This window comes from Dipodomys ordii, unplaced genomic scaffold (assembly GCF_000151885.1).
Source record: "Dipodomys ordii isolate 6190 unplaced genomic scaffold, Dord_2.0 Scaffold23, whole genome shotgun sequence".
In the NCBI taxonomy this organism is placed as follows: Eukaryota; Metazoa; Chordata; class Mammalia; order Rodentia; family Heteromyidae; genus Dipodomys; species Dipodomys ordii.
In genome coordinates this window covers 11,281,735-11,307,149 of record NW_012267239.1, presented here as the reverse complement: position 1 = coordinate 11,307,149, position 25,415 = coordinate 11,281,735, and the positions used below count along the sequence as shown (strand labels likewise).

The 25,415-nt window shown below is 63.3% G+C and overlaps 1 protein-coding gene across 1 annotated transcript in view; it reads right to left on the bottom strand.

Moving 5' to 3' along the window:
* Positions 1–4,198: 4,198 nt before the first annotated feature.
* The window catches only part of Rbm19 (RNA binding motif protein 19), a 45,884-nt gene continuing 24,667 nt past the window's right edge, over positions 4,199–25,415 (bottom strand). Inside the window, exons 22-24 of the mRNA XM_013014300.1 lie at positions 10,522–10,627; positions 5,093–5,213; positions 4,199–4,275 (exon numbers count right to left, since the gene is read on the bottom strand). Of these exons, the coding sequence (XP_012869754.1) occupies positions 4,199–4,275; positions 5,093–5,213; positions 10,522–10,627 (304 nt within the window). The remainder of the gene's footprint in view (positions 4,276–5,092; positions 5,214–10,521; positions 10,628–25,415) is intronic.

The window sequence follows — 25,415 nt, the reverse complement described above, 5'->3', positions numbered from 1 at the left end:
GGAGGCAGAGGCTGGGAGAGGCGAGGCGAGGCGAGGCGAGGCGGGGAGGACGGGAGGGGAAGAGCAAGCCTGCACGGGGAAGGCGGGGCTGGGCTGGGAGACCTCGGCCAGGCCACGAGGATTCATCCCACCGCGGCCTGCGCCTTGGACACTACTCCAGGACGTGCCCTGGGGAGGCTGAGGCAGGAGGATCGCGGGCCGGGGAGTCTGAGGCCAGCCTGGACAACAGAGAGAGACCCCGTCTCTGGAAGGATGTAACCAGAGGCAAGATGCTCATGACCACAGCGAGCGCCGCAGTGGCCCCTGCGCCTGTAACGCAGGACAGCCATGCCAGCCTGGGCGCCCGTCAGTGCCCGCTGGGGGTCGGCTCCAGGGTGGCCCTCTACGGCGAGGTGGGGGGATGGGCAGCCGGTGTAGACGCACCCCAAGTCCTGAGAGCTAACTCAGGGTGCCCCCTGACCCCTGCAGTGGGGTCTGCTCGCCTCTCTACTTCCCGAGAAGAGACCGGGTGCCCGGAGGGGACCAGGTGGGACAGCACTGTGGACCTCGCCTATCACAAGCCTCCCAGCCCTTCCTGAGGGCACAGCTGGCCCATCGCCCTGCAGGGCACGGAAGCCCAGGGTGGCTGCGGTCAGGGCTGCGGCCTGCAGCAAATCTTTCGAGCCATGCCCCCGCCCCCCCCGCTTTAGTCGGGCCAGGACCTGCATCTCCCCAATCTCTGCCTGCTGAGTGGTAAGGGGTACAATGCGCAACCCTGCCTGGCCCCAGACCTGATTCTTGAGGATGGGTCGAAAGCTGAATTTCCTGCCCAGGTCTTCCAAAAGCAAAACAAGATGATTAATCCTAGTATTTCTGTATTCCCAGGCGAAATGCAGACCGGAGTGGGGGCCGCCAATGTGGTACCCGAGCTCCTCTCCCCCCTCAAGAGCCACGGAATCCCCCTCCTTCCGAGTGTGGCTGTGATACACCTGCTGGTTTCCCGACCACACCCCGCTGCTGGCCACGCTCTGGAGGGGAGCCCACTCTCCTCTCTGGCCAGGTCCCAGGCCCTCGTCCAATCACGGCTGGGCCCTGGCCCCTGCCCCTCCCAGGCTGCCCTGCCCCCCCCCCCCACCTCCCGTCAGTCTAATTCCATGATCAATGAGGAGGAGCCGGGCGATGGCCTGGCACAGCTGGCTTCCCCGTTAGCCCTGGTGGGGCTTCCCGGCCTCGCCGTGTCGGCTGAGTGAAATGTTTGCGCAAGGCAGGGAACACAAGTCAATAACAATTTCTCTGGATTGGGAGTAAGTACCTTCTCGCACGCGCGCACGCGGACAGCTGCTCCCAGGGGAGGCCCCGCACGCGGGGAGGACCGAGACCAAGGGCTCAGAAATACTGGCCTCGTGCCGCTGGGGGAGCCTCAGCCGGCCGCCTCTGCCCCGGCTCTCCCACGGACCCCCACCCCCGGCCAGGCCTTTGCAGCCCAGCTCCAAATAATCCCACGTCCCGATTCTCCTTCTGCTCTGCAGGGGCTGGGGCGGGGGGGGGGAGGGGAGAGAGACACTGGGGTCTATTTGGCCCATCCTCGTCCACTGGGAGGCCTCCTGATCTGGTAGCAGCTAGTATTACAGGGCTGGGCCACTGCCTGCTGCCCAATGTGTCTTCACATGGTTAAAATCTGAGGCGCGGTCTCCCGTGAGCTCACGTGGCCTCATGCCTCTGACTCCTGCCTTGGCTTCCCCAGAGTCGGGATTGTAAGTGTGCACTACAACACTTGTACTCCCCCCCGCCCTTTTCTCAGTCAGCGGGGCTTCTGGGCATGCCCTGACCAGCCTTGTGGAGCCCAGATCCTCCCCCACCCCCCCAGATGGAAGATGAACCAAGTCAGCACCACGCAAGGCCTGGCACATTTTAGATGCTGGGCACACTCTGGCCACCCTGCTGACAGCGCCGCTCAGGCTCTTAGTGGTCCTCCCTCACCCCCACCGTCACCGAGCCCCTCTGTGACCAAGGCTCAGGGCCAGGCTGGCCAGGGCCTGGGGTCAAGCAGGTGGGCAGAGAGTTGTAATGGTGCCCGTGAGCCTGTACTGGCAGGTGGGGGGGGTGAAAGATGCAGGAAAGTCACCCCGGGAGATGCTGCACCTGACCCTCGGGCTGAGGCCCGGGCAGGGACGGCCGTCGGCCCCCTTCCCCGCAGGCTGGTGGCACTGCTTGGGCGGTGGGAGCGTTTTCTGCGGGCCTTTCCCTCCGTCTCCACCCCCGCCGGCCCGGCCCCGCGCTGCCAGCCACTTGCCATGCCGGTCATGCCTGCACTCCCGGCTCTGGAGGTGAAAGGTAACGGCGCTAACCACAGCCCGTCAGGCCTGCCCAGCTGGAATAAGACAACGCAAGGGAGCAGAGCCATGCTCCCGGCCAAATAAAAGCCTGTTTGCCCGGCCTCCCTGGCGGCGAGCGCTTAAAACCAAGGGCTTGGCGGCCGATTTCCTCCGTGCCATTATGTTCTCTCGGCTGCTTGCGGGGACCCGCGGCCTGCGGGCCCTGAAAGCCTGGCGGTGCTGCGACCCCGCTGGGCTGTAACACGCTCGCTCGGGAAGAAAGGGACGCGGCCAGGGGCGGACTTCCCTCCCCCCTCCCCCTCGCTTCCCTCCTCGCTCTCTCTTTTCACACGGCACAGGCCAGGCGCTGAACAACAGCGCTCCGCGGGCCCCGGGCTGCCCATGAGAAATGTGATTCTTGGCCAGGGAAGGGAGGGGAGGCAGGGGAGGCTGGCCTCCATCCTCCCCTCCCAAAGCACCCTGTGTGACTAGCCAGGTCTGGGCCAGCTCCAGGCAATTTTTAAGACACAGAAAGAAGGAGCCCTGATTAGGCAGGAGGGGGGAGGTGGGGGAGGGGGTTAGGCAGGAGGGGGGAGGTGGGAGAGGGGGGCAGGCAGGAGGGGGGAGGTGGGGGAGGGGGCTAGGCAGGAGGGGGGAGGTGGGGGAGGGGGCTAGGCAGGAGGGGGGAGGTGGGGGAGGGGGCTAGGCAGGAGGGGGGAGGTGGGGGAGGAGGGCAGGCCGCCCTGGGGGCTGAGCTGGGGTGCAACACAAGCTTCCTCAGCCAGCATGGGCGGTGGCTTCTGCTGGCTCAGCACTATGCCCTTCCCTCCTCCCGAGCGAGCGCACCTGCCCTCAGCCAGGCGGGACTGCCAGCGGGAGGGAGGGGGGGACATGGGATGGGGGGGGGCATGAGCCGGGTACCATCATCTCCTGAGCCCAGCGATACCCCAACAGCAATGTGGACCCCCCACCCCCCCATTACGTCTACCATCCGGAAGCCAAAGTGGGGACCGCCCAAAGTCATGGGCACGAGGAGCCAAGCACTGCACACGGGAACGGCTGCGCAGGTCGCCCGGAGGCCCAGCACCGACTCGCCCTTCTGCCCAGCGTGGCTGGCTGCTGGCTGCCTCCCAACAAGTGGCCTGCCCTCTCTGTGCCTCTGCTGTGTGACGAGCTAAGCACGGTACCGCTCTCCGTGGCGCAGGCCTGAAACGTCCACAGGTGGCACATCTGTCACGGTAACTAGTACGATCTGGCTTCACCCCAGCTCCCCGGTGACCCTGGGGGGCGGGGCACGGTGAACCTCAGCGCTCCGCTGGTGAACCAAGGCTTCCTCTGGGACCAAGGACCCATTCTGGGGCAGCAGGGTGCAGCCGTGCCCTGGCCCGGCCACCCCGACCCCTGGGCCCGGGGATCTGCTCTCAGGACCTGGTGGCACCGGGGAGCGCTGCCAGGCCCTGCCTGAGGACCGGCTAAGATGTCGCCTTTCATTCTGTGGTCCTCATCCCAGGAAGCCTTTGTAGTGACCGCGCCGGGTGCAAGCTCCCCCTGTGATCAGAGGACACAGCGCCTTCCCGGAGAGCCTGGGGCTGGCTCGGAGCAGCATTCCCAGCTCACCCCAGCCCAGCTCCACCTGGCCCCGCGGTGGGCGCCTGGGCTGTCGGGAGCCAGCGGCCCGCGGGACCTCTGGTGCCACGCTGCGGCGGCGCCTCGGCCGGCTCTTCGCGCTGGGGTACAGCGAGGCTTCCCGGAGCTCAATGTATTGAAGGCTCCCCACCCCCCGCCCCGCCGTGCGGGCCACAAATGCTGAGCCCACAAGTCCTGGCAGCCCCGGGTGGGGGCTGCACCTCCGCTCCAGGGAAAACCTTTACACAAACATTTGCCGAGCGGTGCATTTGGGCCTGTCAATGGCTGTCGATGGCGCAGGCAGGTCCTGTCCGTGCGTCAGCATTTGGGGAGTTATTGAGTTGTGCGTCTGCGACTGCACAGGGGACCCAAAGACAGGCGGAGTGCAGACAAAGATGGCCTGGCCCAGGCACATCACAGGGGAAGAGAAGGAGCAGAGGAGGGCGGGCGGACGGACGGACGGAACGATCGCCGACACCTGGGCAGGAAGGAAGGCTTCCTGGAGGGGGTGTGAGGCATCTCAGACCAGCTTAGACTAGACCAGGCATCTCTTAGACTCCAGATCTGCACTGGAGAGACAGCCCGTGGGAGGGGGCAGCGTGGGGAGGAAGGTGTGTGTGTGGAGTGTGTGTATGAGGGGGACAGGGACGCACTCTAGCCAGGTGACCGTCCCTAAGCCAAGGCCCCACAGCGGGCAGAATGTGGCAGCTGCTCTGCCTAACGCTGAGGGGAGATGTGGAGGTGGGCGTGGGATGGGATTCGAGGTCCCCCCGTGTGCCATGGCTCAGCCTCTCCCCTCTTCCTACCTGCCTGGCACACACCTAACCGCCCCCCATCTCCCTCCTCAGCCCCGGCTGCACTGGCCGCCCCAGTCCCCCCACCCCCTGCCTGCCAGGCCCAGCGGCGACCCCGGCATAAGAACACGGCCGACATGCAGCCATCTGGGTCACCACGCGATGCCCCGTGGGAGGAAGGGGAGGGGCTGCGCTGGGGGACCCGGTGGACCACGGCCCAAGCCGTGGATGAGCAGTGTGGCAGGAAGGAGCTGGAATAGATGCCCATCTCTGCCTCCGGCCTGGGCACTGTGTGCCCAGCTCAAGGACAGGGGACTGGGCAGTCGGGAGCGCGGCCCACAGGGCACTGCGGGTGGGCGGGGCCCCGGGCACACTCACCGTGGTAGCGCTCGGCCGTCTTCCGCCGGAGGGCCTGCAGGGTCACCTCGGAGTCGGCCCACTCCAGCACCAGCCTCCGGCCGTACAGGTGGGTGCTGTGACACAGGGCGTTGAAGGCTCTCTGTCGGAGGACGAGAAACGCAGCCCGTGAGTGACTCAGAACTGGGGCTCCCCCAGGCCGCCCGCCCGCTGCCTGCCAGGGACTCTGGCCCCGGTGACCCTGGGGGACATGATGTTCTGTCCCTGGGGGGTGACCCCGTTAGCTGGGCGCCCCTCCCACCGATCTGTCGGCGGCGGCTGCAGCCGTGGGAGGAAGCCTGGCTCTTTTTGGTCATCGGAGGACAGGCGTGAGGCCCCGACTGTCACCCTGTCGCCCTCCTGGCTGTTGGTGGCTCGGGCCCTGTACTGCTGTTCAACGCGCTGCCTCCCTGCCGTCTCAAGCTGACTGCAGCCGGGGCTGGCGCTGGCCCACATCCTGCCCTTTCTACAGCAGTGAGATCCGATCCCCTCCCTCCGCAGGAAGGGAGGCAGGCCCTGGCGTGGGGACACAAGAGCCAAGGAACTCGGGGCTGCCGGCCCCTTCCTGGGCCAGGGGGACGGGCTCTCCGAAGGCAGCTGCCCTGCCTGCCACCTTGCTTTGAGCTTGGGCCTCTGGACTGGCCGACAACCCGTTCCTGTGAGGCCCTTCGCAAAGGAGGCTGGGAAGTGACCTTGGGCCAGGCCCGGCTCAGGCACGGAGAAGCACTGCCACCCACCAGCCGTGTCTCAACCCAGGGAGTCTTTTCCTCTCTCCCATGTTTGCAGAGGGCCAGGTGCTGAAACTTTCTTTTCTCTTTTTTTAACTTTAATTTAAAAACCTCCTTCTGACTGCCAACGGAGCCCCTGCGTGGTTTTTTTTTTTTTCCTAGGCGGATATAAAAATGCATCTGGACCCCGAGCCGAAATGGCTCATTCTGAGCTCTAAAACACTCGCTCAGCTGGCAAGGCAGGGAGGTGGCGGGCGGGGGGCCGGGAGAGGAGCTGGTGGGGAGCCCGGCATGGCCGATATTCCAGCCGGGCGCAGGGTCCCCCAGGAGCTGCTTCCTGGGGACGTGCCAGGCAAGACATGGCATCTGGTGGCTGCTCGGATCTCAACTCTGGGAGGGAGGAAGTGAGACTCCAGGAAGGAGGCCCGGGCAAGACACCCACGGATGGAAGCCGCTCCGCCTTTCCTGGGCTTCAAAGAGCCTGTCTGTGCGCATGCGTCTCTGTTCGCTGGAGGATTCCCTAAAGGTTCCTTCTCCCGCTCTGTACCCTGGAGGGGCCTTTCATGATCAGAGGCGCTGTGTGACGTGGGGAGAGCTTGCTGTCTCTGAGCAGCAGTAAGGAATGGAGAGGATTTGGCAAGAGTCTCGAGCTTACCCAGCCTGGCACGTGAGCGCACTGAATGTGGCCTGTTGCCACTACCTGTGCCCGCCTTCCGTGACCGTGCGGGGGCGGGGAGGGGGAGAGGAGCGACGGCAGGGTGGACATAGAAGCCCTTTTGTGTTTCCACTGAGAGCTCGGTATGTGGTTCTCCCAAAATAGCAGCATCGCCCCAGCCCGGCTGGTCCCCACAGGTTAATGAAGGGACCGGGGCTTCCTCCCGCAGCTGGGCGAGGACAGCTAAAATTGGCCTTGGATAATCCGGCGTAATTGGGTTTCATTAGAAGGGCACAAGGAAGCTCCTTGTTTGTGAGGTCCCGGGGCAGGAGGGGGCAGGCCTGGTTTCGGGCCACGCCACCTTGCCACGGGCACAGGCTTGGGGTGCGGGTGGGGAGGGATCGTGGCCTCCTGCATCCTTGCCTGCATTTCCCCGAGGATGTCGCTGAGCTGGTGTGGCCGGGCCTGGCGGCCATCTTTCAGGGCGGAGGAAGGTGCTGGAAGGTTGTTAGCACAGTGCTGGGCTGACAGGCCCACAGCCTCTTAGGGAGAGCAACGGCCTCTCCAGGCGACAAAAAGGCTGCTCTGTGCCTCTGGCAGGACTTCTGTCCCAAGGGGCCGAGCAGAGTGGCCCGCACCTCCCTGGGAGGCGGGGGGGGGGGGGGGAAGGAGGGGGAGCCCTGCCAGCCAGCCTGCCCCAAACCACCTGTACCCAGGGACCCGGGATGAGTGCGTCCTAAGCCGGCCAGGAGGCCCACGTGTGCTGAGCGGCGCCCCAAGAAGCCTTAGGCACAGATCGCTCCCTGAGCCCAGGTGTGCTAGGGGAGGGTCCGCCGCATGCCCTGTCCGCACAGCAGGAGTTCCTGCGCTCTGGGGCCAGACCCTGCCCTCCGTGGTGAAGCCTCGAGGTGGCTTGTCAGCCTCCTCCGGCCCCAGCAGGGCTGGAGGTCTGCCCGCCAGGGTGGCACTGGGGCTGGGGTAACCCAAGCTCCCTGTGTAAGTCGAGGTGACCCCTCGGGTCCCCCCGGGAATGCGCTTCCTGCACAAACACCCATAGGCCTATGTCCAGGCGAGAGTGTCCAAACGGCTCCTGAGGCCCTCAGGGCCCACACAGGAGGCAGACATTTGAACCCTAGTGCCCTTTGCCCTCCAGGGCCCTGGGTGGGCCTCTGTGCAGGGGGGCCGTCGGCAGAGCTGCCCGGCCCTGAGAGGTGCCAGGCAGCATTGCTACTCTGAGCGGCTTGTACTGACTCTAGATCCTTAGCCCCATGAATGTGCTGGCTGGGCCGGAGCCCCTGCCTTGAAATGCAAGTTCAGGATTCAAACCGTTTTCCTTTCCCCGTGGGCCGGGATGAGAAGACCCACACCACACCGGGGCTCAACCAGGGACACGGGTGCCGAGCACAGAGACCACCCCTCCACCTGCTCCCCGCGGTGCCATTTCCTGGTAGAGACTGGAGTAAGAACATTGCCGGGGTGCCACGCGAAACGCCCCCTCCCTTCCCCCCCTGCACTCGGCATTACCGGAACGGGGGTGGGGTGGGCTTGGGCACGGAGCCCACCCCGCATGGTGGGGAGGTGAGAAATGAGAGAGAGAGAGGAGACGCCGACTGGAGACCCCACAATTAAGCCACAGTGGAGAAGCTCTGCCTGCCAACGCCAGCCGCCATGGCGTCTCCCACCGCCGGCTCCCCCCAAGTGTTTATTTAAGCCAACACATTGCTCTGCTAATTGGATAACATTCCATGTGAAAATAGACCTTTTAAAACAACAGCAGCGACGGCAAATAAAAACAGCTGCAACCGCCAAAGTACTGCATGGAAGGCTGGGGAAGGGGGGAAAAATTAAAGGCGCCTTGCACGGGGTACAGGGGGGGCACGGGGCGTGGGGGGGCACGGGGGGGCCATGGGACGCAGGGGGGGTGCGGGGCGCGGGATTCATGCGTGCGTTTCCGGGTGGCCTGTCTGTTCTTTGTGCCCTTCTCACCCGTGTGGCCCTTTCTAGAACCTCCGTAGCCAGCCCTGGCTGGGTCAAGACAGGAGCAAGCAGCTTTAAAGGCAACAATGCCTGGTGGGCCGAGGGCGGGGTGCACCTGCCCAGGTGAGAAGGCCAGACCCGCCATGTGCCCTCCCCCCACGCCTGGAGACCCGGGCAGGCGGGGCGTGGAGAGCTGATTCTCTATTCAGGGGGGAAGCCAGGCTCTTCCCAGCTGTCGGGTTCACCTCCTTCGGGCCTTTGTGCCTCAGTTTCCACAACTGTTCTGGAGCTCCCAGCTGCCTCCTTCCTGAGCTGTTACAGCGGCCTAGAGCCTTGTATGGCTTCCAGCCCCGCCCAGGGCCCCAGCCCGGGCCCCTTCCTCCTCCCTCCCTCCCCAGTGCCCCGTCATCACACCTGGAGACTCAGATAACAGCGCTTCTTAGTGGCACTGACATTTACTGCCTGGGACACTGGGCGCTGATGAAATGTCCTAGGCTGGCAGAATTTGCCAGCTCATCGATCGGCTTCCTGCGACTGCGAGCAGGGTTCCGGTCACCCTGGCCTGTGTCCAGGCCCCACTCCCAGCTTCTCAGTGGGTTACACAGCTGGAGTCCCACGGTGTGTGTGTGTGTGTGTGTGTGTGTGTGGTTTGGGGAAGGAGACGCCACGCAGAGCCCCTCCTGATCTCGGCCATCACCATCACCGGTGGGGGGGGGGGAGCCCGTGGTGAGCCGTGTGTGAGGGGCCTCCCTGCCCCCACTCAGCGCCTCTGGGGTCCTCTGGGAACCTGCCACAGCCTCCATTCTCCAGGTTGGGCTATGAACCCAGGTGGTCTCATGGAGAAAGCACGAGAGCTCAGGGATGACAAGGACAAGCCCAAGCTCGAGGCTGGGGGAGAGGGGGGAGGGGAGGCAGGGGGGATGGAGAGGGGAGGGAGAGGACGGATGAGGGGGGAGGGGAGGGGGAAGGGAGGGTCCCACCCCGCCAGTGACCACTATTTCTGACATTCAGTGTGTGGGGAGGGGCAGCCGGGGCTCTGGGTGGGTGATGGACCGGTTCCGCCCGCTGACTGGGAGGGACCGAGGGAGGAGCGATAGCAGGTTGGGAGAAGCAAAAAGAGCAAGGGAGCTTGGCTTGGCAGAAGCCGCTGGAAGGCTGGGTGGGCACGGGGCGCGCCCTGCACGGGGCTCGCAGAGCGGCTGCGGCCACGGCGAGGTTAATGAGGTGCGGGGCCGGAGAGCCAGTCCACATCGCCGGCGGGGGCCCGCCACGCACGGCACGTGCACCCCGAAGACCCCTGCCCTAGCCAATACCAAGAGCCCAATGGTCCAGCCAGGCAGAGGGGCCCGTGTGCCCAGGGGGGAGCCCACAGCAAGCGTGGGCTCTGCAGCGGCCCTGTGGGGAAGGAGGGCCTCCAGCCGTCGCCCCGAGTCCAGACACCCCCAAGGAACCCCCAGACTCCTTAACCTACCAACCGAGGACGCCTGCACGGTGGGATGGTTTGTACATCAGCTCTGAGACCTGTTCCACCAGGGGGAAACTGAGGCCCACGGCTAATGATGGGAGCCACACAGCAGGTGTGGGGGGGGCTGGCTGTCTTACAGCCTGCATGTCATCCACCAGCCTTGCCACCGCGTTCCAAGGCATGGCGCCCGGCTCAGAGTCTCACAGGGACCGCGGGACACCGCCTGCTCTCTGCAGCTAGCGGCACCCCAGCGGCCTGCGCCGCCTCTCCACGCTCCCCGCGGTGGCCAGACCCCTGGGCCGAGGGTACCCGAGCTGAGGCAGGGAGGACACAGCCACCAGGCGCTCGCCACGGGCCTGGAACTCTCCAGGCACGGGGCAGCAGGTGGCACGTACTCTAGTGTGTACAGAGGACGGACAGACACACACACACATACACACACGCACACTCTAGTGAGGGGCTGGGTTGTGCAAATCAGCATGGCATCAGAGAGCGGAGAGAAGCTGTGGAGGCCCCCTGCTGACCGGCCCCCTCTCCCGAAGGCCCCCCCTCCAGAAGGAGGGCAAGGGAGCGAGCGGCACCTCACCTTGGCATCCTGCTTGGTGAGGAAGTCCACGAAGCCGAACCCTCTGTGGGCGCCGGCCCCCGCCATCTTCTTGGGCAAGCGCACCGTCTTCAGCTCCCCGAAGGTGCTGGGAACAAACGAAAGGCAGACGTGGGGTCAGAACCGAGGCCTGTGGAGGGAGCTGCCCGCGTGTGCTCCGTGGTGGGGGGGTGGGATCTTCCTGTGAGGTGACCAGTCCCCCCCCCTGCTCCTGACTGTACTCTGCCAGGGAGAGGGGCTGCTCACGGGGTCAGTGGGGTGCCCCTCCATCCGGGGCCAGGTGCGGGGGATGCCCCACGCTGGGAGGGCAGGCGCGGAGGCCTGGCGTCTAGCCCCAGGCCGAGGCAGGGCAGGTGCCCTCGAGGCTGCGTGACACAGCGCCTCCCTGTAAGCCCCGAGTCCCCTCTCCAGGGCTTTCCTTTTGATACCTGCTAAGCCACAGCCAGGCAAAGCTCTGGAGAAGAAGATGGCCTGGGGTTTCCTTAGAGGAATCAAACAGGTAAACATGGGCTCAGTCACCCCTGGGCTGCCCCTGTCCTCTCCACTGAGCTAGACCGTGGAGGGATTCTAGCACCAAGGGGCTGGGCTGCATCAGGGTCTCCCGCCCGCGCCGACCACCGCCTAATGTCCATTTATCAAATCCATACGCCCGGGTTGCTACCGATAAATATTTAATGTGCACGGCATCCGAAGAGGGGTATTAGTTTATTTGAAAATCTACACACACTGATGGCCACCCGACACATACAACAACCTCTCTCTCCCTCCTTCCCTCCCCCGCTGGTCTAGGAGGCTCTGGGCCACAGACGGATCAGGTAAGAAACACAGCAAAGGCCTCGAGCTCTTGTGAAATGATATAAGCTAAATCCAAGACGTTAACCCACGGCCCCGCCGCATGACCAGGCATCTGCCAGCCCCATTTCCGGAGGCAGGACGGTGTGTAAATGCAGCATTATGAATCCTCAAAATGAACCTGCACGTCTCCTCCGGCTCTGCAGCCCTGCCTGCGTCCCCCCCCCCCCTTGGTGCGTCCAGCTGATGACAGGGCTGGCCTCCGGGGAAGGGGAAGAGTGGGTGTGGAACCGGCCAGCTCCCCGCTGTGAGGCAGCTCTTGGCTGATTTAGATTTAGAGTGGCCCGGGAGGAGGACCAGACACAGGGCAGGTGGGGTGAGATGGAGGCCGGAGCGAGGCCCACAAACCCTGCTCTATGCTGCCACCTGAAGGCCGACCCGGCCCCTGACACGCAGGGCCTCTGTCCCTGCGCTAATCCCCAGGTCGGGGACACAGCAGGACACAGCAGGGCAGGGGTGCACAGATCTGTTCCTTGCTTGCACAAATGGTTCTTTGACTCCGAGTCACTAGGACGTGAGGTATGGAGGCTGAGAGCTTTCACAGCTGGAGTATGATGGCGCTGATGAAGAGTGTGGGGGCCGGGCAGGTACTTCAACCACGGGCCCTGGCAGCCTCTGGGGCTTAGCTCCCTCCCGCCCCCCCCCCCCCCCCCACCTCCCAAGGCTAGGCTGACATCACCCTGCACCGACCAGAGACGGTTCCCTGGGGTTGGGGGGCCCCATGAGAGAAGAATAGACATAGATCTTTGTGGTTCAGCCAGGAGGAAGTTTTGGCACCAACAGAGGAGGTGGACGTGGTTAGTGATAACTCACCCCTGCCCACAGAGCGGGGGTGAGGCTGACTCGGGACGCGTGGCTATTGTCCGTGGCCCCATTTCCCAGACCGAGAAGCTGTCTGGAGCAGCAACAGTGCCTGCTCGGAAGTGGTGGGATTTGAACGGGATGCAGGCACCAGCCTGCTATGTACACCATGCTTCAACACCCCCCCCCCCGCCTTGAACAGGGACCAGTCATTCCCAGGAGCCGGGCACCACTGGGCCCGGGGTGCAGCGGGAAGCCACCTGTGGGAGCAGCTGAGGGAGCCCCACACATCCGGTGGTCTGCCCAGTGCCACGGGGCCCGCAGGGGGCAGAGCCCAGCTTCCTCCACGGGCTGTGTGCACACCACCCGCTCTGCCCCGGGGGGCGTGGGCTCCGGGTGAGGACACTCTCTGCCCAGCTTTCTTAGCGTGGTGTATCTGTGCGTGCACGTGTGAGAGACGGAGAGGCTGACTGTTGAGGCTCAGTCCTCTCTCTCTGCGGCGTGCTGTAAGCTGGGGCGCTTCGTGCATGGTACGCAGCCAGGGGTCTGGAGATAGGCGAGGGAAATAATTAAAAGGTGGAGAAAGAAGCTGGTGACGAGGTTCCCGTGGCCTGCGGAAGTGGCGTTTGTGGGCTTGGCGGGGGGAGCCACGTTGGAGGACACCGGAGCTGCCACACTGCTCAGGTGGGGGCGGCCATGGCGGCTTTGGGAGAGCACGGCTCCAGCTGAGCGGGCAGTGTGGGATTAGGGTTAGCTCTGAGAAGGAACTTCCCAAAATGCACGGCTGAGACTTCAGGGCACCCCTCCCCCCCGCCCCGCTGGGCCTCTGGGCTCTGCCCCTCTCTGGGCTGTGTGCCCACCCTGGGGACAGCAGTGCTGCGGCCTCCACGTGACAGGGCTCAGGAAGGCGCCTGCCCCGGGACACTGCACGGGGGACCCGTGGCCAGGCCAGGGTGCGTGCCTAACGATCACAGAGAGCCAGCGAGAGAGAATTCAAAAGAAAGAAAATAAGGGGGGGCGGGGGGGGGAAGCGGGGGAGGGAGGTGGGAAAAAAAATCGATGAAGTACCTTTAGCTCCTTGGCGATAAGCGACATATAACTAGCAGCCATTATGAAGGTCCTTTTCTGACTGCCAAGTCCACAGGGCCATTTTTAAGAGCAGCTCCCGAAGGAAGGCCCTCTGCCCGCACCGTCTCGTGGGGGGGGGGCATGGGTGGGGGCAGGGTGGGGGAGGGGAGGCCGGGCAACCAGAGGGCACCTGGGGACTCCTCCCCGGCCCGTGGCGGGGGTGGGGGGGGGGGGGGGCGGCGGCAGGGCTTCCCCGCTGCGAGGATAATAGGAAGCACAAAATAGCAATTACTGTATCCGAAGCTGTGAATAAAGGGGCCAGGCCGGCGCGCTCTCCCCCAACGCGCGCTCACACTTCCCAACAAACTCACACCTCACTTTTCCAATTATTTCATTCACCCCGGGTTCACCAATTACCCTCCCCGCACCCCGCCCCGCGGCCCCGCCCCTCTGCCAGGCCTCCGGCGTGTGATTGGTGGTGGTGGTGGGTGGGGGAGGGACGGGTGTCTGTGTGTGTGTGTGTGTGTGACAAGTGGAGTTTGTTGTCACGTTTCTAATTTCTTCTGCGGCGGTGGTGGTGGTGGCGGTATGTGTAGGGGGCGGCAGGGGCTCCAAGGTGTGGAGGGGGGGCAGTCAATTACGCCTGGCCCCCATAAACAAGTCAGGCTATGCAAAACATGTTTGCACACAGGCCCCGCCATCCCCGGCGGGCGGGGGAGGGGCTCCTCCCTCTGGACAAGCGGGGTCCCTGCTCCGCCCTGGACCCCAAGGATGGGGGGGCGGGGAGCACAGTCTTCCCTGGCCGCACCCCACCCGGGCGACACGTGGGGTGTGGGGCGGGCGGGGCCTCCCTCACCTGCCTCACGGCATTGTTCTGGGAGTCGGTGCCCCCCCAGCCCCCTTCCCCAGGAGAGGACTGGGCGGTTTTAGATGAGAGCACACTGCGGCCAGGACCCGTGGCCAAGTCTCTTGGCATTAGGAAGCCCTGCAACTACACCACAGGCTTCCTAACTGCATGTGGACGTGGCCCGGCTGAGCAACGGCCGGTGCCTGTCGGGCCTGCGTGGGGCTCTGCGTGGGGCCTGAGTGGGGCTCTGCGGCCCGGGGCTCCCACCCGTCACCCTGGCTCCCCACCACTTCCTTCCGGGGCCTCCAGGCGGTGCCTTCCTCCCTCTCCCTCCTCCCTTGCTCCAGAGAACCTGAGCTGGCCTTCCCCTTGCTCCCTCCGCCACCAAAGACAAGTCTGCCCCATGGCCTTTGCACCTGCCCTTCGCATTACACAGAGCCTTCCTTCCCTGGATTTTCTCACAATGCTCAGCTCTCGGCTCCGAGGCTGCCTCTTCCACGGGCCTTGCTTGTCTGGCCTCCTTAGTTAATGCTGCCTCCTGGTCCCACCAGCCCCCCCCCCCCACCATCTGGCTCGCCATCTGAAGGGTGGGTTTGCTTATTTCCCCTACCCTTTGCTACAAACTGTGCTCAGGGCTCCAGTTCAAGCACCCAGGGCTGTGACTGGCACTGGGATCTTCAGTGCTAGTGGAGTCAGGGCTCACCCCCCCCAACCATGCAGGAGGCCAGCAGGAACCCTGGGGTCCCGAAGTGCCTACATTTACTCCTGGGGTGCATAAGTCCCAGCAGGATAGAGGGGGAGGGTTCACGCGCAGGACGCGGTAAGAGCCACAGCCCCCCCCCACGCCAGGGCACGGCGTGGCCATGCGTGGGGGACGGGGGGTTGTGGCGTTCGGGCAGCCCGGGCCCGCCTCGCGCGGGGGAGGCGCTCGGGCATCTGAGGGAGCCGCATAGAGCCGGAGCCTCTTCCTCACCGTCCTCCCCCGCTCTCCACCCATCACCCACCGCTCAGCCTGGACAGTCAACCGGGCACCAGCTGCGCCCCACTCCTTCCATTCTTGCCTCTTTCTGGGGGGCTGAAAATGGCTCTGCTCGCGAGGAGGTGGCAGAGGAGTGGGGGGGGGCCTTGCCAGGCAAGCGTGACCCCTCGTTTTCTAGATGAGGAGTCCTGGGGATGAGTGGTAAATGGCTCTGCGCTGAGTTGGGGTGCATTCCCGGTGGCCACCACAGAATCCGGAGCGGCTCTGGGGGCCTGGCTCGGGGGCCCACCCGCCCACTGGGAGGAGGTGGGAGGGAGAAGAGGGGCGGGAGGAGGAGGGAACATGGTGCGTGTGAGCACAGCTGCGGTGCGCTGGTCACGGGCGGCGGGAGGCCTGACACACGTGTGAACCAGCTCACCTGGCCGCCATCTTGGGTAGACCAGGCCCTCGGGACTTCTGCGATCTGCGAGTGACAGCAGCCCAGCTCGCTGACTCTCCGTGCATCTTTAAATACACGGAAGCAGAGAGGTGCTTTCGGGATCCCCGCCCCAGATTTGAGGGCACACAGTGGGCCGGGCACAGCCTGAGCCTGAGTGCATGGCTGCCGGCGGTCTTGCGGCAGGCCCGTGGGCTGCTGTACAGGTGGGAAGGCTGAGACACACACACACACACACACACACACACACACACACACAGGCCCGTGGGCTGCTGTACAGGTGGGAAGGCTGAGACACACACACACACACACACACACACACACAACTTCCAGACCCACCAAATGCACAGGGCCATCCGCGGTGAGCCAGGCCTCACGGGAGGTTGGAGGAACCCCCCTTCTCCCCGCATCCCCCGCCCCCCGCACCAGCAACCTATACTACAAAGGGGTGGATCTCTCCTTGGCTTGAGAATCAAGACGCATCTGAAGGTCAAGTCAGAGACAGAAGGTCAAGTCAGAGACAGAGACAGAGGTGAGAAACGGTGACTAATACCTGTCACCCTAGATACCTGTCATCCTAGCTACTCAGGAGGCTGAGATCTGAGGATCATGGTTTGAAGCCAGCCCATACAGTAAAGTCCATGAAACTCTTAGCTTCAATGAACTACCAAAAAGCCAGAAGTGGAGCTGTGGCTCAAGTGGTAGACCACCCTTGAGTAAAATAGCTCAAATACAGAGCCTAGGCCTTGAGTTCAGGTCTTAGAAGCAGCGTGTGCATGTGTGCAAACACACACATGTAAACACACACATACACACATAAGGCAACTTCAAAACTCATGGGTCTTAAACTCCTCCTAAAGGACATTGATGGGAACTCTGGGTAAAAAGGCTTCTGGGATTGAATCTGGCTGGAGTTCAGCAAACCTCTGCTGCATACTTTGTCAGTGCCTTTAAGATGTTAAAGGCACAACAGGTCTACCTGGAGCATCTAGCAAGAAAATACAGTGGTCTCTCGACACAAGAGACTGAAAGTGAAACCCAAGTAACTTCCTCCTCCCACCCATGATTTCCTGGCAGGACACAGGTATGCCAGAGAGCCGAGATGAAGGCAGGAAATGCAGGCTGGGAGACACTTGTGCCGGCTGGCTATGCAGGGGGTGGCTGTGGGGGGGGCAGCACCCCAGCCTCTGAGTCACGGCTGGTCCATGGCAGACCCACAGCCCCGTTTCTGAAGACTGGCTTTGTCGTGGGTCCTGGGTACCCCTCCCCATGTTGCTGCAGAGATGTGTGCGCCCACTCAGGGCTCTCCGTGATGCCCAGCACGGGACCAGCACCCCCTGCTCAGCCCTTGCCACGGTCTGTCAGAGCTCTGAGGAACGGCGATTGTCCAGCCCATGCAACGTCACTGCGGTTTTCCGAGGAGCGGGAGGACGGCGTCCGGAGAGGCGTGGCCCGGCCGCGAGCCCCGTGGGCCACTGGGCACAGTGCTCTCCTGCTTGAAGCAGGGTGAGAAGAGCAATGCCCTCCCTCACACCCACGGCCTGGGCGTCCCTCGGCTCAGTTTGTGAAAGGCACACAGACTGCTCCTCTCTGGCCTGCGGCCGCCTCCAACACGGTTAATCTCATTGTAAGAAAATAAATGGATGATTCTGGTTAATGAAATCGGTGCGAGCACATGGCCAGCCAGAGGTGGACCTTCAGAACCAATTTAACACCTTTGGGTGGCCTCGCCTCCGTGCGGGGACACGGTGAACGGGGGAAGGGCAAACATGAGAGAGCGCGGGAGAAGGAGAGATCCGGCCTGCTTAGGAGCCTAACGCCAGTCAAGGACTCAATCTACGACACTGCCGGCTTCCCGCCGTGACTTCCTCCACAAGGCCAGGACTGGCACGGGTCCCCGCCCCCATGGGCCCCACTGGGCACAGCACCATGGAGCTCAGAAGCTGCTGACCGACCAGGGCAGTGGGGCTGACAGTGGTAGATTCCACAACGGCTGACAGCCCCGGGTCAGACAGGCAGAGCACTTCCCCTCTGTCCACTGTTCACCTCAGCACTCAGTATGTAAGTCAACCAGCATGGCCGCGTGCCAATAAAACTTTATCTATAAAAACGGCGTCTCCTAGACTCATCAAACAACAAGGCCGGGGCACCTCCGCTGACTGCGGGTGGGTGGACCGATGGCTGTGTCCCTCCCTGCCTTTCCTCTCTTCCAGCACTCACGACTGGGTTCTGGCCGTGCGGGGGGCAGCGACTGGCCAATTGCCTGTCATTTCGTGGATGTGGCACTGGACTGACTTCCTTCAAGGCCCCCAGCCCCGCAGGAGGGGGACCTGGCCCAGGGCGAGGGGCTCGCCACACCCAGGCCTCCCTGACGGTAGAGGTGGGGACACCCTCTGCCGACAACGACCCCCCACTCCAGGCAGCGCCCGCCCCGGTCCTCAGGTCTGAACATCTAGCAATGGCTGCCAGTCCCCCGGGAAGCACCGGGCAGATGGTGGAGGAAGTGGGAGAGAAAGGTCTGCAGAGACTCCTGTTCTAGAAGAGTTCTTGTGACATGGCCCAGTGGGAGGGACACTGCAGACACCCGTGCCCTAGACAGCCACCCACTTCAGAGACTCCTCTGCCCGGCCCTGCTCATGCTGGCGGCCCGGAGCCCGCAGTGTCCTGATGATCTGCCCAACAATGCGTCCCAGCTGGGTGTGCCTGCAGTAACTGGGCAGTGGCGACCCGAGCTCCCGAGCAAGCCGGGCCTGGGGCTGGCGGCGGGATGGAAGGCCTTGGAGGCTGCCTGGGGCCTGCGGGGAGGTGGGCAGGCGGGCAGGCGAGCGGCTGGTGATTCATACCGCCCAGCCTGCCAGTGCGCCGAGGGTGGGGGGGGCGGCAGCTCGGCCCAGCTGGGACCACTGTTATTTTTAAAAGTCTGGGAAAGAAAACAACAATAAAACAACTGGCGCTCAGGATGGCTGGCGAGTTTGGAGATACCGAGAAAGGCTGAGATGGATCTGTGAGGCGTGCCATTTGCTGGGGGTCTGAAGAGGCCAGCGGAGAGCCCGGCTCGATTACGCGGCGGGCAGCTGCTGGTCCGTCAGGCGGTGCGAGTCAAGGGGCTCTGTGTGGGTCTGTCTGTGGGGGTCCGGGGTGGGAGTGGGGGGGGCAGAAAAGGCTCGTTCTAGCCAGGCTAGATCTGGGAGGCTGTGCAAGGGAGAAGAAGGGGCTCTTTTCCCGACTTAAAAAAAAAAGACCCACTGGGGCCAGATGAGGTTTGGGGTGTGGGAAAATCACAGAGACAAGACGGGAGGGAAGGAAAGCGGAGAAGAACCAGCCACGATGAAGAAAGGGGGTGCCCTCTGCCCCGGCCATCCAGCTCCAGAACCCTTGTGCAGCTGGTGAGGAGGGAAAGGGAATTGTGGCGTGTGAGGCGAAGCACAGAAGCTGCACTGCGCTCCGTCTCCCTGCGGCTCCGCAGGAGAGGGGCTGCCTGTAATCCCGGCTGAGGATGGGAAGTGTGGTCACAGCTCGCTCCGAGGCCCAGCTGGCAGCTCTGCCGGAGGGTCTGGGGAAGGCGCATGGGGGGGGGGGGGGGGGGGGGGGGGGGGGGGGGGGGGGGGGGGGGGGGGGGGGGGAAGGGGAGGGAAACGTGGAGTTACCGTCGGAGGACAATAATCAAAGCTTTGCAGGCAGGGTGGGAGATAATTAAAGGCACACTTGGTTTCCCTGGCTGCACTCCACCGCCACGCAATAGAAATTGGACCAGATGTGTTTGTGGAACCCCACGGGGAACAGCGGGCCATCCTGGCTCGACGGGCTCGGCCCAGACCGAGGGAGGTGGGGAGGCTGGGGCACAGATGGGAGCTGGGGGGCTGCGTCTCAGCTGGCCCGTCTGTTAGAGGGGCCCACGGCCCCACTCACCCTCCAGCATCCCCCACGAACCTGCCCACGGCAGGAGGGGAGCCAGGCACGGGGGGGAGGGGGGCGAGGCCGGTGGAGACACCCACGCTCCGGGCTGGCTCTCAGTTGGGCCATGAACCCCATTCTGCGGGACAGGAAGTCCACTTGCCCCTAGCTCGGAGCTGATCCGAGAGATGCAGCCCGCCCCACCTTCTCCCAGCTGATCCGAACTGTGGGTCCCCCACGAATCCCAGGAGTCGCGAGGGCGGTGGGTTGTAGCTGGGATATTCGGGGTGATCTTCACCGAGGGGCGGGGTGGGCTGTCATGGGACACAGCCCCCGCGGATCGGGGCTCGGCAGCGCCCTCTTCGCCCAGCCCTGAGCGGCCATGTGGAGGGGTCCCCAGGGCCCCGCATGGCGGAGCGGGCAGCAGGCAGGAGTGGCCGAGACGCCACCGGCGCCCCCCCAAGTACCCCAGGGTCGCCAAGGCTCCTGGTGGCCTCTGCTGCACCTGTGACAGCGGCCTTGTGCCCCGACGGTGGCGTTTGTGACCGAGACTGTGTGGCCCACAAAGCTGACGAACTTATGCGCTGGCGCCTGCCCCGCTCCGAACCCAGCGGCTTCGCCTCCCGCCTCCCACCTCCCGGGATTCGTTTTCCTTAATCAGGTACTTACAGGGCGCTCAGAAGAGGCCGCCCAGGACCGAGTCGACCGGCAATTAGGAGACGGGCGGCAAGCCTCATTAGGCCCGGGCTTGCCCACCTGAGGAGCGGCAGTGAGGGCTGGTGCCTGGGCCAGGGACCCCGCGAACCCCGACCTTTCCATCCATCTGTCCTATGGGTGACCAGCCATGGGCCTGGAAGGAAGGGGGGGCGGGGATCCTTCTCCCCAGTGCACACAGAGCAGGAAGGAAAGGCAGCCGCCGCTCCAGGAGAGCCATCTGCAACTGGACCACAGCCAAGGCAGGCAGGCACCAGGCGGGAAGACATCGCCAGGGCCGTGAAGTAGAGGAAAAACCAGAAAGACAGGAAGGGAAGCTCAGGGCTGAGCACCTGCCTAGCACTTGCGGGGCTCCAGGTTCGATCCCTAGCCGAGCCAGGTGACAAGCCCCGGCGTCCGGCGTCGAGGAAGAGATGCACACAGGTGTGTGACAGGCGCGTGCAGAGGGTTGGCTGTGGAGTCACACGTTCACGCACGCACGCACGCACACTGCTGCCTGTGCAGACACAGAGCTAGAGTTTGCATCCCAGCCTCTGGTCCACCTTGGCTGGTGGCCGCAGGCAGGGTGGACGGTTCACGATGGTCTGTGGTGACCCAGCACCCCCCTCCCCACCCTGCTCCACCCCAGAGCTCGCTCACTGCAGGGAGCAGGTCAAGCCAGCCGCGGGCTTATCAGCTGTATCTGCCAGGACCAGGGCCCGAAGCATCCTCCCCCCCCATCATCATCCACTCCCTGGCCACTGCCAATAAGCCACTGAGTCTCACGCCCAGGCTCTGGGTCCACAGGACCAGGCAAAGCACACACACAGTCTACTCTACACGCACAGATTCTGCACAAATGATCATACACCATGTGACACTCTCCTGAAGAGAGACAAGAGATCTGTGGATCGTGCAAACGCCAAATGCCCTCCAGCTATGGCTGGAGTGCCAGCTCGCTCTTTCCTCCTAAAAGCTTAGAGCTTTGCTTCAACCCAGATATCCGTGGTGCCTGGTGGAAGCACTTGCTTCCTTTATCGGCTAGGCTGCCGGGGAGCTCAGGCTGCACCCAGGAACTCTGACCGGTTGCTTTGCACAAGGCTCCTGTGGACACTTGCCCAGATGTCCCACGGGGGGGGGGGGGACACTGCTGAGACTCTTGTTGGAAGGTTAGTGAGCAAAGAACTACGCCAAGCAGCACCCTAAGCTGGGTACTTCTACCCTCTTGCTTTGGGGTCCCTGAGTAGCCCCTCCCCCCTGCCCAAGGGCAACTGGACCCCCTCTTTCCCACCAGTTGCTGGGGTCCTGGGTGTGCGACCAGCAGCCTGGGTAAGTACAAGTGCTGTAGGCCCAGACATACACACCACAACACACTGGGAAACACACTGGTGCTGGGCCGGGAACCAGCGCCTCACACATGCCCGGCAAGTGCGCTGCCGAGTCACCCACCCCAGCAAGACCCCGACAGTCCTAACTGGGGTACCCCACATTTTCGCCTGCCACCCAAGAGGTGTTTCAGGCAAGTGGGGGAGTATAATTCTGGCTGAGACCCAGATGGACAGACAGACCCACGGACAGACCCACAGACAAGCCCCGGCTCCTTCTGGAGCCTTGTGGGGGCCCTACAGCACCCTCACGGCTCCGGTTCCCCGGGGGCGCACAGCACAGCGCAGTGTGGCCATGCAGACGATGGGCAAGACCACACGCACCAGGCGGAGGCACGGGGCTGGGTACCCCGCCTCGGGTCAAGGGTCACCTTCCTGCCCGCTGGGTGGTGCTCCTAGGCGCCAGCTGCCCCACGATCCCTTACTGAGCTGCAGAGATACCGATCCATGTCCCCAGCTCAGAGACGGCCTCAAGTGAATAAACAAACAGGAGTCAAAATCAGGAGCATGAAGAGTGGGGGGCTCTGCCTCACCCCTTCTTATTGCCAGTGTCTCCTGTAAGTGGCAGTATGACTGCCACACCAGTTCCCCGGACCACCCACAGGCCTCCCCTCTCCTGCTGTTACATGTGAGGCTCTTCCATCTGGGGCCCTGCCCTGATGGTGGTGCAAGGGGGGGGGTGGATGGGGGAACACTGGTCCTGGATCCCCTGCCTTCCCTGGTATACTGGTCCTGGATCCCCCACCTGCCCTGGTATACTGGCCCTGGATCCCCCACCTTCCCTGGTATACTGGTCCTGGATCCCCCACCTGCCCCGGTATACTGGTCCTGGATCCCCCACCTTCCCTGGTATACTGGTCCTGGATCCCCTGCCTTCCCTGGTATACTGGTCCTGGATCCCCCACCTGCCCCGGTATACTGGTCCTGGATCCCCCACCTGCCCTGGTATACTGGCCCTGGATCCCCCGCCTGCCCTGGTATACTGGTCCTAGATCCCCTGCCCATCCCAGTAATGCCTTCTTCTGAGCAAGTTTCTCCGAGAAGAGCCACAGTGGTGACACAGGGCCAGTTGCCATGATACGCGTCGTGGTAATTTAGCTGCAGCGCTCGGCTCCCTTGGAATAATTTAACGAGCTGTCACGGGAAGGGAGGGAAGAGGACAAGCGTCGTGCAGCTTGGTATATCCACACCTCCACAAAATAATCTAAGTTCCCATAGCCGGAGGAAGCCCCGGTAGGGGAGGTGAAATACGAATGCTGTCTGCCAGGACCCAGGTGGGCAGGGCCTTGCCGATCTGCTTCTGTGTGAGGAAAACAAGTGAAACAGAAAACTACAGGGATGGACCAGCCAGTCAGATCCCAACCCGAACCCTGAACCTTCCTCAGGCTGCCCAGCTCACAGAGACGGCTGACACAGACCCTGCTGTCCCCTCTCTGTGAGGAAGAGGATGGGGCCTGGGTGGGCGGGGGGGGGAGGAGGACACCTTGCCTTTCCTGCTCCCCAGTGGTGTGGAGGAGTATGCCCAAGAAAGGGTGCCAAAGGGTGCCACCCCGGGGCCCTTCCTCGCTGGTCTCTGTGGACAGGGCTTCTGTTCTTGTGCCTGGGGGGGTTGAACAAGAGCCTGGGGCGCTGTCCCTTAGCTTTTTTGCTCAAGGCTGGTGCTCTATCAAACACAACTCTATCTCAGGCTTTTTGCTGCTGAACTGGAAGGAAGGCTCTTACAGACTTTCCCGCCCAGGCTGGCTTTGAATGGTCAGCAGCCTGTGGAGTGGCTAGGATTACAGGCGTGAGCTACAGCAACCGGCTTGAACACCCGTGGTTTAAAGTCCACTTGCAGTTTCCTTGGCCTGCTGACTCTGGGAACTAAGCGGAGCTGAGGTGTCTGGGGGGAGGGGGTGGCCGAGTCCAGCGTGTGCCACGGCGGCTGGCTCTCCACTTGCTGGACACACGATGGGTTAGAGTTGAGAGTCCAACTGCTGCGTAACTGGCCCTCCCTTTAAAAGCAGGCTTTTTTCTTTTTCTTTTTTGGCTTAAATAAAAGAACTTCGTAACTGTGTGTCTCACATTTGGAGGCCAAGAGACCAAGATCAAGTTTCTAGTGAACACCAGGCACTTGTGATTTCTTTCCCCCCAACAATTGCTAGGATCTTACTTCTGTGACGATGGAGACCCCAGGACCCACCCCCAGGAGGTGTACTCAGCCCAGCCCCTGGTGCAGAGACACAGGGAGAGAGCCGGACCCGAGGAAGCGGCTCACAGGGTACTGGTCCCCTTCTTTCTCCACTTCTCGTTGAAACACGGAAGGGTTGTGTGACGATGTAGCCGGACGTGTGGCTCAGGGTCACCAGGAAAGGAGAGATGAAGGCAAGGGTGGAGCGGCGGCCCTGCCCCTGGTTCTGGTCCAGATTGGTGAGCAAGCGCCCCGGGGCAGGTCCTCCAGCCCTGCCAACCTCGTGCCTCAGTGCCTGCCCCCGATCCCCAAACAAGGCCCCTTTCTCAACAGCCACATCCTCCCCCCTCCATCCACTCCTGAAGGAGCAGCCTCCTGACCTCCACCCCGCGGTGACAGCCTCCAAGGGACCACAGCCACCATGGACGGCCACATGACCTGAGATGGGGACTCTCTTCAGTTTTGTGGGGGCCCCCACCAGGAGAAGCCAGACCCGATTACAGCAGGCTAGGGCAGTGTGGCCCCCAGGCAGGGGGCTTTGGCCCACCGGGAAAGGGGGTGGGGCAGGACGCGGGAGTGACACCTGCCACCGTGGCCAGCGGGCCTGGCACAGACACGCCATCTGCCGCCGACCCCCCCCCCCGCCCCCGCCTCCGGAGTGTGTTTGCTCCTGGTGTGGCTGACATGCGCGTTCACACTTCAGACGGAAGCAAAGCAAACAAACAACGCGTTTTAAACGCTCAGGTAAAAGGCGGCGGAGGCGCGGCGTTATTTATGCTGTGCCTGGATGCGCCTCGCTGGGAAAAAACACCCGTGGAACTAGATTTATGCCACGGCTGGAGGGAGGAGGGAGACACCTGCCTTCACTTCCACTCGGCAGAGAGGGGAGAGCGAGCGAGCGAGAGGCCATGGGGAGGCGGGGCGGCCCCCCCAGTTCCCCAGCTCTCCCCCCCCCCCCCGCCAGCTACCTCTAGCTTTGTGGGCTCAGCCCCGGCTGCTGGAAGCTGGGAGGGGAAGCCTTGCTAATTCAATCAATGAACTCTGACAAGCCTAAATGGTTGTTTGAATGGATCCTCTCCACGCCCCCTCCTCCCTGACTGCCCAAAACCGCGAATAAAATAAATTAAATAAAATACAAGACGCCATCGGAGTCTTTTTTTTTTTTTTTAACGGGCTGTCTTTTCTGGCGGGAGTCAGAAAAATGCTAATGACGTTTGGGGCCTGGCTGGGCCTGGCGGCGGCGCTCTGCCCCCCCCCCCCCCCCGCGCTGGCTGCCCGGCTGTTTGCTTTACCTCCCTGGACACCCCATCCTCCGTCTCCCTCCACGCTCCCCGTGCCCCTCTGGCGGGGTGGGTGGGGGCTGGGATGATGCACAGCACGCTGCCATAGGTGTCTTCAGCCAATCGGAGGCGATGGCAGACGCTCACACCTTGCTGACAGCTGCTGTCAAAATACCCTCACCACCGGCAGCTCGATAATAACTCGAAAATGAGATGGAAATGAGCGACTCCTCCGGAGCAGGAAGCGCCGCCCTCGGGGGTGGGGGTGGGGCTCAGAGAGGCTCCACTGGCTGCAGGTAGAGCGGCTGAACCCTTAAGAGAGTCCCCAGGACTCGAGGCCAGGTCCAAGGCCTTCCTGCAGGCAGGGGTGCAGAGGGGGGAGGAGACTGGGCAGCAGGCAGCCGAGATGCACCCCCTCCCCCCCACCCGCCCCCGGGCCGGGCGGCGGGGCTGTTTTTGATGTGCCAACTT